The sequence below is a fragment of the Girardinichthys multiradiatus genome, chromosome 8 (genome assembly GCF_021462225.1).
Source record: "Girardinichthys multiradiatus isolate DD_20200921_A chromosome 8, DD_fGirMul_XY1, whole genome shotgun sequence".
Lineage (NCBI taxonomy): Eukaryota > Metazoa > Chordata > Actinopteri > Cyprinodontiformes > Goodeidae > Girardinichthys > Girardinichthys multiradiatus.
Window position 1 is genome coordinate 12,030,455 of NC_061801.1, and position 19,271 is coordinate 12,049,725.

At 39.7% G+C, this 19,271-nt stretch overlaps 1 protein-coding gene across 2 annotated transcripts in view; it reads right to left on the reverse strand.

Moving 5' to 3' along the window:
• The window catches only part of LOC124872695 (netrin receptor UNC5D-like), a 316,030-nt gene that overhangs the window by 59,307 nt on the left and 237,452 nt on the right, over positions 1-19,271 (reverse strand). For both annotated transcript variants that reach the window (XR_007039348.1, XM_047372961.1), the window contains exons 5-9: positions 13,103-13,283; positions 12,088-12,255; positions 9,614-9,778; positions 9,258-9,290; positions 5,865-6,050 (exon numbers count right to left, since the gene is read on the reverse strand). Coding sequence is in view for 1 of the 2 variants with exons in the window: in XM_047372961.1 (XP_047228917.1) it covers positions 5,865-6,050; positions 9,258-9,290; positions 9,614-9,778; positions 12,088-12,255; positions 13,103-13,283 (733 nt within the window). In the remaining variant the exon portion in view is untranslated. The remainder of the gene's footprint in view (positions 1-5,864; positions 6,051-9,257; positions 9,291-9,613; positions 9,779-12,087; positions 12,256-13,102; positions 13,284-19,271) is intronic.

Consider the following 19,271-nt stretch of genomic DNA (forward strand, 5'->3'; position numbering starts at 1 on the left):
CACAAAATGAGGTGCCAGCTTACGGGAGTCAACCAGAAGCAGGAGGTCCTTGGTGGACAGCCAAACCTTCTGTCCCACCTGGTAGCTTGGAGCAGGGATTCTCCGACGATTTGCTGTGCGTGCCTGCAACTCCGACATTCTGATCATAGACCTTCTTGCCTTCCTCCAGATGCGCTGACATCTTAGGGCCGCAGCCTGAGCTTCTTTCTCCTGGACAGTGAACAAGATCGGCTGAAAACCAAACACAACTTGGAAAAGGGATAACCCCGTGGTACTAGCTAGGGGGATGACAGCATATTCAACCCAGGATAAATTTTGAGACCATTTAGTTGCGTCTCACTCGCATAGTGCGCGAAGTTTGGTGTCCACCTCCTGGTTGGCCTTCTCAGTCTGTCCATCCGACTGTGGGTGAAATCCTGAAGACAAACAGTAATCCCCAGCAAGGAACAGAACTCTTTCCAGAAACATGACACAAACTGGGGCCCTCTGTCTGAGACAATGTCTGTGGGACATGAAGGCGAAAAACCTCACATGCCAGAATGTCCCCCATTTCCTTGGCTGAAGGCAGCTTCTTGAGAGGGACTAGGTGAACCATCTTAGAAAATCTGTCGATGACAGTTAACAGAACTGTGAAGTAATTAGAAACTGGCAAACCTGTGACGAAGTCCATGGCTATGTGTGACCAGGGACGAGGAGGAATGGGCAGGGGATGCTAGAGTCCAGCAGGAGGGCGACGAGAAGACTTGGCTTGGGAACACGGAGTACAGGCCGTAACGTAATCTGTGACATCTTTGACAAGAGAGGGCCACCAAAACTGAGTCCGGACCATCTGCAACGTCCTGCTCATACCAGGATGACAGAACAGATGTTATTATGGCATGAATTAAGTACCTTGGGTACGAGGCGCTCCCGGACAAAACACCGAACAGGTGGGCATGAAGTTGGGATAGGGAGGTCTTTGGTGGCATCTCTAACCTCTCCCTCCAACTCCAACATGGTGAAAGAGAGTCTCACTGATTCCGGGAGAATAAATTCATCCTCCCCATAGACCTGTGACTCGGAGGGTTCCTGTATTCTGGACAGGGCATCCGGTTTGCCATTTTTGACTCCAGGTCTGAAAGACAGAGAGAAGTTGAATCTTCCAAAAAATAAAGCCCACCTTGCCTGCCTGGGATTAAGGCGCTTCGCTGATCTCAGGTTCTCCAGATTTTTATGATCTGTCCATACAAGAAACGGTTCCATAGCCCCCTCTAGCCAATGCCTCCACTCATCGAGAGCCAACTTGGCTGCCAACAGTTCTCTGTCCCCCACATCATAATTGCGCTCTGCATGGGACAAAGTCCTAGAAAAGAAGGCACATGGGTGAATACGGTCATCAGAATTTCTTGGGCTTAGGACTGCTCCAACCCCAGTGTTTGAGGCGTCAACCTCCACAATGAACCGTTTATCGGGGTTAGGGGACCATAGAAAAGGAGCAGATGTAAATAATCCTTTGAGCTTGACAAAAGTTCTTTCTGCCATCTCGTTCCAAACAAACCTTGTCTTAGATGATGTGAGAGCATTAAGAGGGGCTGCTACGAGGCTATAATTCCTGATGAATCATCTGTAAAAATTAGCAAACCCCAGAAACCTTTGAAGCTGTTTGCGGTCGGTAGGAGAAGGCCATTCCAAGACCGCCTTGACTTTGGAGGGTTCCACTATGACTTGGTCTTGAGAAATGATGAATCCAAGGAATGAAGTGGCAATGGTGTGAAACTCACACTTTTCAGCTTTGACAAACAGATGATTTTGAAGAAGATGGAGGAGAACCGTCCGAACATGACTTCTGTGAGTTTCCAGGTCCTGGGAATAAATCAGAATGACATCGAGGTAAACAAAAACAAACTGTCCAACCATGTCCCTCAGGACATCAGTCACCAATTCCTGAAAAACTGCAGGGGCATTGGTTAGACCAAAAGGCATTACACAGTACTCATAGTGACCAGTGGGAGTGGTAAATGCCGTCTTCCATTCATCCCCCTCCTTGATACGAATAAGGTGGTAAGCGTTTCTCATATCCAACTTAGAGAAGATCTTGGCGCCTTGAATCTGGTCGTCAGCAATGTTCATAAGTGGTAGAGGGTATTGGTTATTGATGGTGATGTCGTTTAAACCCCTGTAGTTGATACATGGTCTCAAGGAACCATCCTTCTTTCCCACAAAGAAGAAGCCTGCACATGCTGGAGAAGAAGAAGGTCTGATAATACCAGCTTTTAGTGACTCATCAACATACTTCCTCATGGCTTGGTTCTCTGGTCCTGACAATGAATACAATCGACCCCTAGGGGGAGAAGTGCCTGGTAGGAGCTCAATGGCACAGTCATAGGGTCTATGAGGTGGAAGTGCCGTGGCCCTGGACTTGTTGAAAAGCTCCTTAAACACATGATATTTGGGCAGCACCTTAGACAGATTGGGGTATGTCTCCTCAATGTCATTCTCCAGAATAATATCTGTAGAGGCAGAAGACAGACAAGTGGCCGAGCAGGACTTAGCCCAGCCCAATATCTCTTTGGCTTGCCAGTCAATGTGGGGGTTGTGTTTTTGTAACCAGGAGGGCCCTAAAACAATGGGTAGTTTAGGCGAGTTGATGATCCTGAATGTGACTTTGTCCTGATGATTGCCCCCCAGTGTGAGTCTTATTACCTCTGTTTTGTAGTGTGAACTGTTGATACTATGACCATCCAATGCCAGAACGACTCATCCATAAACTCTGTCTGCCCCTGAGTCAATGAACACTGACACCTGATAAGAAGTAGAAGACACTTGAATGGTTGCAGGAAATGAGCATGAGGAGACAGACAGTTGACTTCAGCTCAGTAGAGTTCTCCTCACCTCTACTGAGCCTGGGCTTTTAATGGACACTTGAAGGCAACATGACCCTGTCTACCACAATAAAAACACAAGTTATTCTTTCTTCGTCGATCATGCTCCCCCGCAGAAATCTTCAAACGACCCAACTGCATGGGCTCTGGGTCACAATGGTGATCAGAAAGGGGTGGAAGAATCTTGGGTTCTAGGTGGGGAACAGGACTGTGAGCTGAAGAAGGTTTAACCCCTCTATGAAGTCTCTCCCTCCTCCTTTCTGTGAGCCGCAAATCGATGTGGGTTGCCAGGTCCTTCAGTTGGTGAAGGGAGGCAGGGTAGTCCCAGGTAGCCAGTTCATCCTTGATGTTCTCATTAAGACCTTGCATGAAAGCATCCATTTTAGCATGCTTGTTCCAAAAACTGTCTGCTGCCAACAAATGAAAGTCAATGACATAAGATGTGACGCTTCTCTCTCCCTGTTTAATAGAGAGTAAACCCCTGGCAGCTTCACGACTAGGAAGAACTGGATCAAAAACCCTTCCTTGGAGAATGCAGAATAAAAAGCACACGTGACCGAACCATTTTGCCACTCAGCAGTGCCCCATTGTTTAGCCTTTCCAGAGAGTAGGGAAATAACAAATGCCACCTCAGAGCGCTCAGAAGGGAACGAAGATGGCTGAAGCTCAAAATGAATCTCACACTGAGTAAGAAAAGCACGGCACTGGTCAGGATCTCCCTTAAACAGCTCAGGAGGTGTGAGTCTAGGTTCTCTTACCACAGCGGAAAGATCAGGAACTCTGGGGGCCACAGGCTGTGAGGGCACTGACGTGGAGGCAGGAAACATGGAGCGCAGCATAGAAATTATTTCCTCCATGCCGGAATCTAGACGGGCAATAGAGTGATCAACATTAGTGCGCCACAGCTGTGCTGGCGATGGGCCCATGTTTTGGCCAGATTTTACTATCATGACCAGAGACAGAGAACCCAAATTCAGCCAAACACAAAATGATAAGTTAAAAGGTTTATTCAGAAACTCAGGATCAGAGAGCAGGAGAACAGCAGTCAGCTTCCAGGAACCACTGAGAACAGAGAGACTAGTTAGTGGCTGAATAAAACTCAGGATTTGCAAAGAGTTAGATAAAGCCACTAACCTTCTCAGTCTGGGGATGAGGCACAGAATCCAGAGGAGGAAGTGATCCAGACAGTTAATGAGGAAGCGTCCAACAGACTGAAGTCAGATTGCCAACTGATCCAAATCCTTCGAGGAACCAGCTGAAGCTGTGACAGGAACACAGAGAGCTGTGATTGTCCTCTTGACAATAATTCCAGGCGGACTTGAGAGCCAGGCAGGCTCAGGCTGAATAAACCAGTGGTTAGGCTGAGGCGTAAATCCAGGGACAGAGACAGGGTCAAATTCCAGGGCTAGAGGCGTCAGACAAGGGGCAGGCAGAGGCATAAAACCAGAGGCAGAAAACAGAGTTGAAATCCAATCCGTCAGACAAGGAGCAGGCAAGAAGGCAAAATCCGTGAGGCAAGGCAAGGTCAGAGAACAAGATCAGTCAGGAAGGAACGCTGGATAACTACTCACAAATGTTTTCAAAAATCTGGCACTGTCTGCCTGTCAGATGGCTGTATATAACTACAGCTCCACAGGTGTGTGGCATGACGGTGATTGCGCAGCAGGGCAGTAGCAGACAGGTGAAGCAGATGAGTTGATTGCATGAGTGAGAGCAGAGCAGGCAGACAGGCCAGAATCATAACACTTGTAATGTTGCAGCTAGCTTAGCAGCAAGAGAATGTCGGCGTTAAAGTTTATAATTTTCTAAAATGAAGTTATTTAATACAGCTTTCATTTTGGCAGACATTCATGTGGTCATTATGATGAAGCTACAGCAAACATGAACAGATTGTTATGAGCCAGTAACATCCCATAATAATCCCAATCTTCCACAGCAAAAAATGCACATCAGTCTGTAGCTCACATACTGGCTTCCCTTCACTCTTCATTACATGACATTAAAACTGTTACTAAGACTCGGCTCTCAGACCAGGAGTCCAAGTCAAGTCTCAAGCCTTTAGGGCACAAGTCTAAGTTGAGTCTGATGTCTTTTATTTTTGCGACTTAACTGTGACGTGAATCAGACTTTCAAACTTGAGTTTCTCTTCCATCTCTGGTGGATAACGGTTCTCACTGTGGTTCACTATAGTCCCAAAGCCTTAGAAATGGCTAAATAACCATTTTAAGACTTATGGGTGTCTTATGAATTTCTTTTAAACAAGCATGATGATACTTTTGAGATGTCTTACCCTATTTCATAGTCAGGTTCTATTTAAGTGTTTTCTCGATTCTACAAGTTTGCTGTTAATTAGGTCAGGGTGTAGCAAATAGATCTTAGCTGTCCAAAACATGTGGTTAGTCACAGGTTTATTCATTTCTTTTTCTTTTACATATGGCTAGGTTGGTTTGAATACAATTTTTCTCATTAATACCCCTTTAAGATGGGTTAGTCAGTCTCTTTTTTAACCTAAAAACACAGTATATACAGAACAACATCTTCTATTAAAAATTGTACTGCAACAAGTGAGAGAATTGATAAAAACAGTAGGCCTATTATGTTAGCATTACCTATATCCGATTATGTCTGTTATATATTTTAACAATCATTTTCCCTGTAGAGGATCCATAAAGATATGTTGTATGTACTGTATTTCACAGTTCGGAGTGTTTTGTGCACCATGCTAGGCCTCCACCTTGGTTAAATGTTTAATTTAAGGATGATTATCTTTTTAAAAAAATACCATCTCTATGAAGGAGCCTTTAGGGGGGTTATATTTAACTTTTTAAATAAAACAAGGCTAGCCCACAGGAGTTTGTGTGTGTCTAGTTTTTAGAAAGCAAATTGTAATTAGCAGGTCAGACCCACAAAAAAGCTAGACAACTGCATCTGACAGTGGAAGTCTGGTAGGTGCATGGTTAGTTGTAACTGACTTATCCCTGTGAGACTCAGTAACTGGCTTACCTTGACGAGAAGTCTTGAAGCTGAAAGACTGGAAGCCCCCAGTGAGGGCAGAGGAGTCGATGACATCAACCCCGTACTCACTTTGGCTCCGCCGATACAGAGTGACGGCGATGATCAACAGCACCACGGTCACCACTCCTGCAGCCAAGCCTGAGTACAGGGCCACATCACTGGTTCTTTCCACTCCTTAGAAGGTTAGAAGAGAAAAGTTAGACTTTCTGTCACAGTCTGAATAACATTATTATGTTTAATCAGGACACAAGAAGCAGCATCTTCCCTTAGAAAACAAGATTCTGTGTTGCTGAAGAAGATTAAACTTGTGGAAGGTGGTAGGAGGCATATCTACCTGAGTTTCAAACTACATGAGAGCCTTTTTGTTTTCTATCCATTGCCTGCCTCCTGATACACAATTTTATTGTTCCTTTCTGTAGAGTTAAGACTACTAATGAGGAACCTCGGAAGGAAGGCGATTATAATCAACCTGATCAACACCTGACTGTCATTTCAAACACCGCTTGGGTCTGGTGTTGGAGGCTTTCTGCTTTCCACTGGGATAATGTGACAAAACCATTTCATTAAATTAGCTCATCTGCAACGATTACGCTCTATCTGGTCCCAACAGTATTGTGGCGTCCAACTCCACAAAGAAAATGAATGAGAGGAAAACAGAAGCTGCTAGCTTGTTCTTGAAAGATAATGAGATCTGTGTTAAAACCAGGACATGCTGACAAAAAGTAGCCTGAAGCTCAAAGAGAAGAAAATTGACAAAATATGCAAAGCGGTATTAGCAGCTATAGTGGCAGGTTAATTGAGGGCTCAGAAAAGTTATGGAAGCCTGAATGCATTTTTCTTACCGTTGGTAACAAATGGAAATACTGATCATTGTTAAAGGACAAGTAAGGAGAACATGAGCTTCTGGCTTTGCATGAATCAAAATGACACTTCAGCAAATTCCTTATTTCCCTAAACAGCAATTAAACATAAAGCAGTGACTTTCCAGTGCATATCCACAGACAGGTGTAACCTGACATGCTATACTGGACGAGGTCACAATTCAGAGATTTCTTAGAGGGGAACTGCACATTGAAATGACATGCTTTTAACAGCAACCTTCTGTATAGCAACCTACTCCTACGTGATAAAGAAACCGTCACCAAGTGTTTCAAGACAGAACATAAATCAACTGTCTCTGTTTAAAATGTGGGGGTTCCAGGGAGAGCTATTTTTCAGATTCACGCTTATTAAAGTGATTTACTTCTTAAACTTTATTCATAATTTAGGGTTAAGGTTTTTACATTTATTGTTTACATTGCCCTACTTGTAAGGTTTTTATTTTTTTCTAACAGTAATAATTATAACATAATGTTTATCTAATGTAACATTATAAATTATAATTTTGAGAATATGACACTGGTTGTTTATGTTTGTATGTTTTTCCTTTTATATCAGCACTTTGTAGATGGTGATAATTTCCCATTGTTCAACAAATGACAAAATGACACAGAAACAAAAATAAACCACTCAGTTGTGTCTTTAAGAATTTCTCATATAATAGGGCATGTTGGTCCACATAATATATTATAATTTGTTTTCTTCTCTTTTTACTTTCAAATAGGTATTGTCAGACTTTCTTAATGAAAAACAAGGACACTTTTGGGCATTGTGTAGTGAAACCTAGGCCAAATATCATTTCCTAGGTTCATCCATATTCATACTTCTCCGCCTACCCATGGGTGCTTAATTCAGGTAGTGGTTAAAAGATTGCAATGGGAATTTGCATGGTTTGCATGGCCCTTCAAGCAGCAAGTAGCAAACATCATCATCACCTCTGATTGAATCCTTGTTAGAATAAAGATGTGACTTAATATGTCTGCATGTATTGTACAGATCAATAAATCCTGCAGTAAATGTAGCATGTTCTATTTTTTGTTATTGTTAAGGAGGAGGAAAAATAAAACAATAAAATAAAAATTCTAAATATTATACAGTTGAATGCTTAAATGTTTCTTGTGTTATTTTTCATGTGAGAATATATTTTAAATAGGGACATACTGCATTATATTCTACTATTATTTGTTTTTAGCATCTTAAAAATCTTAAAAATTGTATTAAAAAATATATATGAGTATGCATCATATTGCACACGATCATGGTTGTTAAAAGCTATTTTTGCAATTTATTCTGCCTAATAATGGCAATGAACAGTCATGCCAAACTTAATATATTGAAAAGCGTAATACTAGATGTTGCAGTAGTTATTGGTTCATGAAAATATGTTGTTTTAGAAAATAATAAAACACTAAATACATTAGCGAATGGATTTAGAAGCTCAGCTTCTACCCATTCAACTCCGTGCAACTTACTAAAAAATCCATGCCTCTTCATCCTCCCTCTACACTCGTTGCAAAGATCAATCTGTTTGAGCTGATTTATTTTATTAGCTTTATATTACAGCTAATTTCTTTACATTGTGAATAGTTGATGCCAAATGTCCAAGTGCCACCAGTGGTCTTTGTTACTTTATAATCCAATACAGTTTTAACTTGAATCAATACGTTTTATCTCTTAATCAATTAGTTAAAAGGATGCACTTATTCCATTGTCTTGCTCACTTATTCATTAAGAAACACCGTTCTGACCTGATTCTTCCAGTCAGGTGTTGCAGAATATCTTGTCAGGTCAGGACCTTGTGTGCTTCTTTTAAACCAAAATTAGACTGAAAAAGCTAAACATTTTTATATGTCTTTGATCACATTGCATTCATTGTGCTAGTAGCTGAAGACCTTCAACCTGAAACTGCAGGTATTTCATGCACAAAATGGCAGAGATTGCACTTCTTCATTACCCCAGAACGCGTAAATGCATTGTGTGTGAGTCTGTGTGTGTGTTTTTTTTTTGGGGGTGGGGTGGGGGGGCGCAGGGGTGGGGTGGGGGGGTGGCTTCAGTTGTGCTGTACACAGATGTTGAGAATTTTAAGGACTTAAGCAGTTTTAGACTATTGTCACAAATTTGCCTCCAACTCTCTCCAGTGTAAACCAGCCTAATTTTGGGCAATATGTATCCGTTACCTACCAAGGGTCATTTTGGGAGCACTTTGCCACCATTTAGCAGTCAGATGTTTGCCTTTCTGTGCCTAATTTAATAAATTTGCATCAGAAATACCTAAATGTATATATCTTTGATGTGCTATATTCAAGTTAGCTTCTGATGGAAACCAAAAACACAAATAAATGATTTGTTTATATAATTTTAAATAAATTCAGACAGTAACAGGTTAATATTGAGCTAGATTAAAAAGACACAGATCTGTCAGATACATTTGTATGTCAATGAGTGGGGTTAAAGTTAGAAGTTTAACATTTCTTCATTCAGATGACTTGAGGAAAAACTCACCTTGTGGCTTTGCATCATGGAGCAACTTCCGATCTGCAGTCAGACAAACAAATTAATTTTAGACTTTATAATATATTTAAAGTGTTGGTTCATTCAGTCACTACTTGTGTATTCATCCCTGCCTGAACACACTGTGCTTGATATATGTGGAGTCAAGTGGATGAATAATAAAGATGGATGAGGGTGTTGATAATGAGAATGATTATAATGATGATCATGATCTAGCTGTTCTGCCAAACATGATAAACATTAAATGCATAATGACACAGTCTTTAAAATTCATGCCACAGACAGTAATGATCCTGAACTGTTTTTTTTTTTTTTTTTAGCTTTTTTAAACAGATGATGTTACCCACTCTGTGTGCAGAGGCCGCCCGTGCAGTTTTCCGCAGCCAAAGCCACCCCGTCACAGAGTCGTCCTCCATGCTTGGGCTCAGGAGCCGTGCACTCTCTGCTGCGTTGCCTATCGCAGTCTGAACTACACACAGACCACTCACTCCACTCCCCCCAGCCTCCGTCGACTAAGAGATAAAATACAAACAGAAAAAGTTGTAGTAGCATAAGGAATTACATAGCAGAAACAAACAAACAAACAAACACAAATGCAACTTACACAAATTATGTACATACAAGTAAAGCTGTGCTTTTCTCTCATGAGGACAGCTTCTACTCCAAGTTTAATCTTTAAGGGAAACACTTTTAAAATAACCATTGCACTACAACAGCTTCTTCCACAGTCTGTCAAAATACTTCTGTAGTCTTCTCGATTTGGAGCACAGAGACCATGTTTGTGCCATATCCAATCAAGTCTCCTTCCTGCCTCCAAATGTTCTTTAAGCTGCCTTGCTCCTGCTTATCTCATGAAACTTTTTTATGTCTCAAGACATAAGAAAGAATTCCTCCCAAGAGTGAGAGTGCTACCTTCTCTGATAGCTAGCTTTATTGAATGTGAAAGAAGTTTTCTTCAAGCTTTACAGTGGTTGAAATCATACATTTTGGCTTTATTAAAAACACTTCAGCAGAGAAGACTGAACATTAGTTTTGAATACAAGATTCTTCAATCTGTATGTCTCACTAGTTCTCACAAAATAGGTTGCAGCAGATTGTTCCCTGTTTCTGTGGCTAGTCTATATTTTACCAATTTATTGACTTCAACTGTCCTTTTGATTTTAGACACAGGTCAATGCAATCCATTGACTGCCTGCAATTAAAGCTATCCAAAGATTTCTAAACTACCATCATACTCTTTTCTTTGTTTACTTCCCGTATTGAAACCATCTTGCCTTTAAATACATGCTGAAATTGAGAACCGTTTAGCTGCCAAACATTGGCGAATTTTATTTGTATTATTTCTTTGTGTACCATATGCTTATCTGGCTGTTAAAAGACAAGGGGTACAGCCATAGTTATAAACATATTCCCAAATTCTGTTTCTTATTAAACCAGTTAAAGCATAAATAGAAGTTCTATTGTTTAAAAAAATGTATGCAAATGGTACCAAAACAATTAAAGGAACACTTTGAAGGCACATCTGATCTCAACTGGAAAAATAAATCTGGCTGGATATCCATCCTGATATGGAAGGGATGATGTGTTAGGAACAGATTTAGGAACAGCCAGCTTCTTTGGCAATTAACGTTTGAGCAGTTTCTGTTTGCTGGAGAGCTGTCAACTCAGCAGCCATTGCCATTATTGTGTAGGCCCCAATATAGTCATAACATAAATAAATTAAATCACTGAAAGAAATAAACTTTTTAATGATAGTTTAATTTATTCAGATGCATCTGGGAGAAGCTAATTTGGTGTAAGTCCAAACAGTACTAACAGTGTAGATCCACTGGGGCCATTTAAGCAAAAATATTTTCAATCTTTATTTGAACATCCAAAAAGCTACAAATCTCCCTATAAATAGAGGGTTAAGACTAATGGCTTCTTCTCTCTTGGTCGGAAGTCACATTACATTTTTGATAAATGTGAAAATATTCATAAAACATTTTGAGAAAAAAGGAAAAGCTTCAAGAGTTGCAATATGCATTTATTTATTTAGTAATTTTTGTCCTTTAAAGCTTATCCCCCAACCCCTTGCATCTGGCAACGGTATTTTAAAACTCAGAAATTTCTCATGGCTTTTGGTTTAGGTGTGTTCCCATTTGACCACTTTTTTGAAAACGTTCTGCTGGTGGGAATCAGCACACTAAAGTTATTGCTTCTCTGTTCTGGTTGATCAAAGTCCTCAATCAGAAGAGCTGAGCCTAATTTAGTTGCGTTGAGAAATGAATAGCTCCAGAAAAATGTCAAAGTTAAAAATAAAAAATGGTTGAAACTAGAGTTCTAAAAGAAAAATAACAAGTTCTTTCTTATGATCAAAGCCTGCTGTTTTTTTAGAACCCATAAGCCTAGTTTTGACACTGGTACCATTTGGCCTTTGGTATTTACCATGGACAGCAGGGCGTGGCGTCTATGGATTTTACTAGCTCAACTGAATCACACAGATGCTTGTCCGCATGGGGATCTAGTGAGTTTTGAGATTTAGAGCCTTTGGATTTTTTTTGTGTTGCCTGATCCACTCCCAAAGTTGCTGAGCAGGAAAGTCTAGGTGTAGAGATTTTTGTAGAGGTAGCTGCCACATAAATTTAGGAATCCAAAAGATTCCTAGCAGAATATTGAGCTGCAGTATAAAGAACAGTCTAAGTCAGCTTACCTGCCAGTGGTTTTAATATTGTGGCTGATCTATGATTTAATAAATCCAAGTTCATCTCTCTCCATTCATTTTGGCGACACTTGTATATGTAAACTATAAGCGGTATAAAAGTTAACATACTGCTCTTACCTGGACACACTGTGTTGCATGTGCTCTTCTGCACTGACATGCCCTCGCATAAGGCTCCGCCATTGAGAGGAGCTGGATTTGTGCAAGTTCGCGAACGTTTCTGCACACCTCGCCCACAGCGCACGTTACAGGCGGACCAGTCAGTCCACGACGACCAGCCTCCATTCACTGAGTGCAACAAAGATTAAAACAAGAACGTGGTTAACAAGATATTTTCTGTTTCATGTTAAACATCAATGAGTGCAGCACCAGGCTGAGTCATAGGTTTTCTAACACAACACAGGCTGTTTGACTAATCTGCTAAATTTGCTGTCACAGGAAAAGAAGCAATACTATTGTTCCATTACTATATATTCATCTGAAACTATTGGCAATAGTAGGCCTGTCAGAGCCCTTCATTAGCATTATGGAAATTAATAATTGATGGTCTTCAGCAACTCATAGCGAGAAAGAATCAAATATATTCCTGCTGCAGTTTAATGCCCTCTCTGAATAAATAAGAATACGAGATGGGAGGTCAGTGAAATGGGTATGGGAGCACTAATCAATGCTTTGCTTTAGTCAAAGACGTGCGATGCAGGCATGACATTATAATTTGACCCTGCATTGGCCCATTAAAAGCTGGAAAACATTGTTTGCTTGCCTGCAGCTACACAAAGTGCTTTGAACAAGGTATTTAGTGCAAGCACAAATAAGCTGTAAAGTGTCAATGACCCGATGGTAGCTGCTTTTCCATCATTAATAATAGGGCTCCTGTAAATATTGTGACTATGTCTGCTTGTTTAACACAACTGATCAGTGGTTATAACCTGCTCACAAGACTCAAGAGTGCAAAAAAGACCACTTTCCAGTGGTTTCTATTCAGTCTTTAGGGCAATTTGTTTAAGGAGGCAGTATGACACCATAGCTTTTTGAGTAGAAGATTGATATCTGATTATTGCTGCTTTGGTTCTGTATATTGCAAGTCTGTTCATGATTCTATTCTATTATACTTCGTTTTACTCTCATATCTTACCGTAGACTACCACCATAGCTGTGCCACTACGTCTCTTGGCCACAATGTTGCTGGCAACACAGGTATAGTTCCCAGAGTCAGAGAGGCGGGCTTCTGAGATGATTAGATCATGGTCACCTTTTTTACTGATCATGCCATCATCACCAACATTCAGAGGCTCTTCGTTTTTCAGCCATTCCACCTGCAAACAAAAGAACATGCCAGATTCCTCTTTTTTAGCTGCATAAAAACACTTTAATTATGAGAGGCAGCAGACTATCAGTCTTCAGTGCTACAAGTCTTCCAATATTAACAACTGTTCCATGAACTGATGAAACAAAGCCATAATGGGACTTCCTAGTATGACCCTCCTCAAGAGGATTATACTGAGATAACATTGGCACACTGCTTTTGTTTTATCCTAGATTATGATTAAAAAAGAAAACTGATGTGTAAGTGTGTTCCTTTGATTTGTTTTATGGAACACTCTGCTCTCAACACTGACATTGCGTACAGCTCTAGCCACACTTTCTAGTACTCCTGATAAAATGGGCAAAATGTGTCTTTTACTGCACCAGCATAATCGCATTCTGAACAATTTTCCAGCATCAACCTTTGAGTACATTTCTGCACTTATTAATTATTTTTAACTAAAATATTGGTACCTCTAACAAATTCTATAAAATAAACAATGCATTTTTAGGTATACTTTAAATTTTTTAAGTTGATCAGAATTTCTGGACAAGCTTTTGTGTCCATAGAGTATAAACACAAAATGAAAGAAAAGCCTGTTTGTTTTAGCCGATAGGATGGATGGTGTCCAGTGTTAATCTTATCACCGCTGCACAGTGAGCAGGATGATAAAATGAAGGTTAAGAGATCTCGGAAGCTCACTGTTAAAGAACTGCAGCAAAGAGTGGCATCTTGGAGTAACCTTTTCTACATAACAAGAATTCGATGCAATTTCCATTTCGATAATCCAACTGTTTTTTTATTTTGGGCATGGTGTCAGAAATAAAAGTCTTTTACCTACTAACATCGCGAACACAAACACAGATGAGACTAAGATTCACCCTTTGAGGTGGGTTTTGAGAGGGAAGGAACCTCATGCCCAAAGCCTGCTTCTCTTCCCCTCAATCACAATTTTGTTGAATAGACTTAAAAAGACAACATTGTCTTGTGTCTACACAAAGTGAAAATATAGTGGAAAAGTGAAAGGTAAAAAGACATGTTTTTTCAGATGTCTAATGTTGTCCAAAAATGGTTGAGGTTGATCAAATGGAACAACAATCCCAACTCACAAACTCTTTGATAAAGCTACATTTGGACACGATCTTTCATTTTCGATGTGGAATACACTGTCTGGTCCGAATAGGAACAAAGACGGTCCAATCATAAATAACCTTTAAAAAGATCTCCAGGGATGTCCATTGTTTGGAAGGTGGGAACCTTTTGGGAGAGCATTTCATAGTGAACTTTTCAAAATACCTGGACATTTTCAATACAAATGAAAATGGATCATCATTACATCTTTTAACAAGATAATGATCCAAAACATATGGCCAGATCAACCGAGAAGTAGCTCACCAGACACAGTACCAATCTTTTTATATGGCCATCTATGTCCTCTAGACCTAAATCTGATAGTAAACCTTTAAGGTCAGCTCAAGACAAGAGAGCACAAGAGAGGACCTAGGCGTGGTCAAAGAGTCTTCAATCTGTATGCTCCATCCTTGCAAAACACTGAAGGAGAACACAAAGTGCTGTCCAATTGGCAAAAGGAGGTTGTACAAAGTCTTGAAAGCAGGGGTACCAACAATTGTGGTACCGGTGTTTTTGCCAAAAAAGGAAAAAAGAAAATAAATGGTTGGCCATCCACCAAACCTGAATATTTAGCAATTTGAGGTTATGCTAAAAAATGTTTTATTTTTGCCAATAAACATGGAAAGAAAGTCGGTCGCAACTTTGTGTTTCAAACTGCAACCATTTTTAGCTGTTAAGGGTGATGTGGTGTTTATCTGTCAGCATACATACGTATCAGGGCTTGAACTCAGTCAAAGAGATTCAACGATTATACAATCGACTTGATCCAACTCAGCACCATGGCTAATAAATAAAACTGGCTACTTTTTACAATTTATATCAGTTCATATGATCTTATAAAAGTGAATTATGTTATCAGTTTTGAAAGATAGACCTCATTGTACTGTGCTATATTTCTTCAAAACATCTTCAGAAAAATGTTTTAATAGAATAAAATATAAGCAAAAATGCAATGATATCCAAGTCTCAAACGGACTGTCAAATGCTGCTACTGAAAGAAAAAAGTCATATGGGCATGTTTACCACTGTCTTGCATCACTTCTGTAAGTTTTGAGAAGTGAGGAGACCTGCTGGCTGCAGTATTAAAAGCGAAATGTTTGTCCATTCATGTTTGTTTTGAGGTTTGAGCTTCTCGGCTTTTGAGGCCCCCCTTTGTCAAGAACTTTGTAGGATGATGCACCAAATGCTTTCTGCGAATGACAAGTACGGACGGCAAAAAGACCAGCTACAACAGCTCAACTAAGAACAGAGCCCTGCAGTTGTGTGCAGAATGTGGCTTGACATAGTCTTGGTGGGATAAACATGTCTGAAAAACTGTTTTATTGATGATAGCATATGTTGCTCTGTATATCATTCCGAGTTTTTGTTCCTTAAAGATAGACATCCATCCCATATATACTAATGCACCTCAGCCTAATCAGCTGTGTGCTGAAAGATGATCCAGGATTTTATACTTTGCAAAAGAATTTAAAGTTTGAAAAGACCAGATCCAAGATCAAACGTTCTTATGTTTTTCCTTAGCCAACCTTAAAAGATCAGCTTTTTTCTGTTTTTTGTATCTTTCCATTGATTATTTTCCAGCTTGTACTTTTGCATGTAAAGCTCCACTGTGTTTACAAATAACAGGTTTTCTGAGTGCTTCTAAGATCTACAATGATTTTCACCACACAATGCCTGTACTGGCTGAATACTTGGAGATTACAGCCATTAACTGCTGATTTTCTTTTTTTTTTTGCTTGCCAGAATGACCATACCTCAGAAGTTGTTGTAGATTTTACTTTGAGACAGTTATCCTAAAATTGTGCGTAATTTCAGTTTTTGACAGCATGGTAACCTCCTACTTATTTTTTGCCTGAAGGACTAATTGGATGTGCTTTCAGCTCCAAATTATCATGACTTGTTGATGATTAATGTTCCACCGGGTATTTTACAGAAATTTTCTATAATTTTGTTGTCAGAGTTCAAGTTTTTTTTTGGAATGTGCCGTTGGCATGAAACTAAAATGACCCCATATAAAAGACTTTTGTTTTTCATCCATTTATCTACTTTTCAACAAGCCTTAATAGTGCTCACACTGTTTATGAAACTAGTTATACTTGATTTAAACATTTAGTGTTGTACTAGTTTATTTTTCCACTTGTAATCAGTCATCCATACCACTTCTTCCATAGTGGGTACACCTGGACAGGTCACCAGTCCATCGCAGGGCAACACACAAACAACCAAGCACACAAACCTAAGGCCAATTTAGAGAGACCAATTAACTTAAATTTTTTTCCTTTGGACTGTGGGAGGAAGCCAGAGTACCTGGTGAGAACCCACACATACAAAGGGAGAACAAACAAACCATGGAGAAAGACCTCTGGCCAGGAGTTGAACCAAGGACCTTCTTGCTGCAAGGAAACAGTGCTACCAACTACGCCACCGTGGAGCCCACTAGCAACTTGCTTCGGCATGAAAGTTTCATTTATTATGGGAAACAAGCAAAAAAAATTTTTGCAATGACTGGCGATGAGTTCTTTCCATCGCTGTGGAGGAATTTGTGCCCACTCTTCTTGCAGATATGTTTTAGTTTAACCAAATTGGAGGGTTTTGAGCATGAACAGCCTGTTTAAGATCATGCCAAAGCATCTCAATCCAAACTTTGACTAAGCCACGTCAAAGCCTTTATTTAATTATTTGTTATTTTTTTAATAATCCAGTGATGGAGTTGCTGGCGTGCTTTGGATTATGGTCCTGCTGCATAACTCAGTAGAGAGCTGTTTTCCCATAACAAATGAGACTTTCATGTAAAAACTGCTATATTTACTCTATTATATCTTTGGCTGATAATAAAATTTGTTTGGCAATCTGAAATATTTACCTGTGACAAAAAGCAGCAGAATAAAGCAACTTTTTCTTGCTCTAAATTTTATTTACAATGCCGAGACACATATCAGATAAAGGGATGGAGGGAAGGCTGACCTCCCCTCCATCCCGGACTTGTACAGGTCTAGGGTCAGGAACAGGGCAATTATCATCTCTGCAGACCCCACATATCCTGGACACAAACTGTTTAGACTTTTACTTTCAGATTAGGGCTACCGAGCACTATTTGCAAAAAAAAGCCGCCACAGAAACAGTTTCTTTCCCTAGCCAGCCAACACCTAGAAGTGAGTGATGTCGTAGGTAGGTCATATCCACTACCGTTACCAATTCATTGTCCGTGCACTGAGTGAAAGTAAAAAGGAATTACAAAATAAAAGACGCTCTGTTGATGCTCCCTTCCTTGCATGACTGGCTCTGTAAATTGCTATTAATGTGCCACTAGCATGAGCTGTTCATTGAGAGGGACAAGACGGAGCATGAGGAGTGGGGTTTGATTTATGGCCGTGTGTTTGGGGATTAAAACTCCACCCCCGCTGGGAGCTCCATGTGTTTGTGCATGGGGGGTGGGGAGTTTGGGGATTTAACAAGAACCACTGAACGTGGAGATTGCTTTGCTTTTTCAAAACCCTGGATAAAAATAATATAAAAAATAATACAAGTAATCGATAAATCAACAGTCATGTCACTAGTGGATGCTGTTTTTTGTTTTTTTTTTGCCTTTGAAGGCGCAGGAAGCCTTTCATCATGAGGCTTTAATTGAGCTTTTTTACAGCAGTTGGCTACGCAGCTTTTAGCACACTCCAAACAACATTGGTGGGTTGAACTGGTCCATCTGACAGCCTACTTCTAAGTTATGTTGCCTTTAATATTATTACTGTGTAAGTCCCCCCTCATGTTCACCAAACATGATCAGCCTCTATATGATATAAATATGGCGCATGGCAAAAGTATTTAGATCCCACAAACATTTATGACATCCCAACCACAAGCATTTGACATTGAAACCACATGTTCGATGTGTTTTGGGGGGATGAAATGTGATAAAACAATAGAAATCAATGCAAAATCATAAAGTGGAAGAACATAATCCAAGGCTTTTCCTTTTTTTATAAATGAAGAAAGCTGTTATTGAAATAAAGTAAATCAGTTTGCAGTTTGTTTCTTCAAAGTATTGACCTAGAGGGTCTGAATACAAAGACGTAAACCATTTGAAATGCTCAAATCTTTTGCCTTGACCAATTTTTTAAGTATGTTGTAGTATGTTTGGAAAAGATTTCACCTCAAGCTGCACTTTCCATGAAGGACTCAAGTACTTGGAAAAAAGCTGATATTGAACCAATACCACATTTCTGACCATCCAGCCATCTATTTATCCAGGTAGCGATCAAGTAACACATAACATTTAAAACACGATTCATGCATCTAATTGAGGGTTATACTTTACTGTCATGCTAGAAAAATCTGTCTTCTTATAGTAAGCCCTGAAAAAAGCAATTAATATTTAAACAGTGATATTGCTATCAAAAATTTGCAACTTTATAAACATTATAGTAAAGCTTCATTTATAAAGTAGTATCCAAAGACTCCTTGAGCATGTAATTTCATCCAGAATCTTATTAAGCCTGATATACTTGATCAAATTGTTCAAAGTGTTTCCACTTATAGTAAAACACAGCTAAACTAAAAACCATGTCCTATGTTTCCTAACAGCTTATTAATCTTGATGGCGGAATAAAAAGAATTGGAGCTTAACCTCCAACCCTTTTGTTCTTGTAGTCGGATAAGATGCATATTCATGGAAAGTATTGGAGTTGAACTTGACAGGTACTGGGATTTAATGCTTAGGTGGTGTGAATTTAATAAATTTAAACAGAAAAAAAATGCACATAAATCTGCTTGTTCAGCCTGAATCTAAGACCTGAAGGTGGACTCTAACAAAACATGCCTTTGTGACATACTAATTTATATGACAATAAAGAAAAAATAAATAGCTAAATAA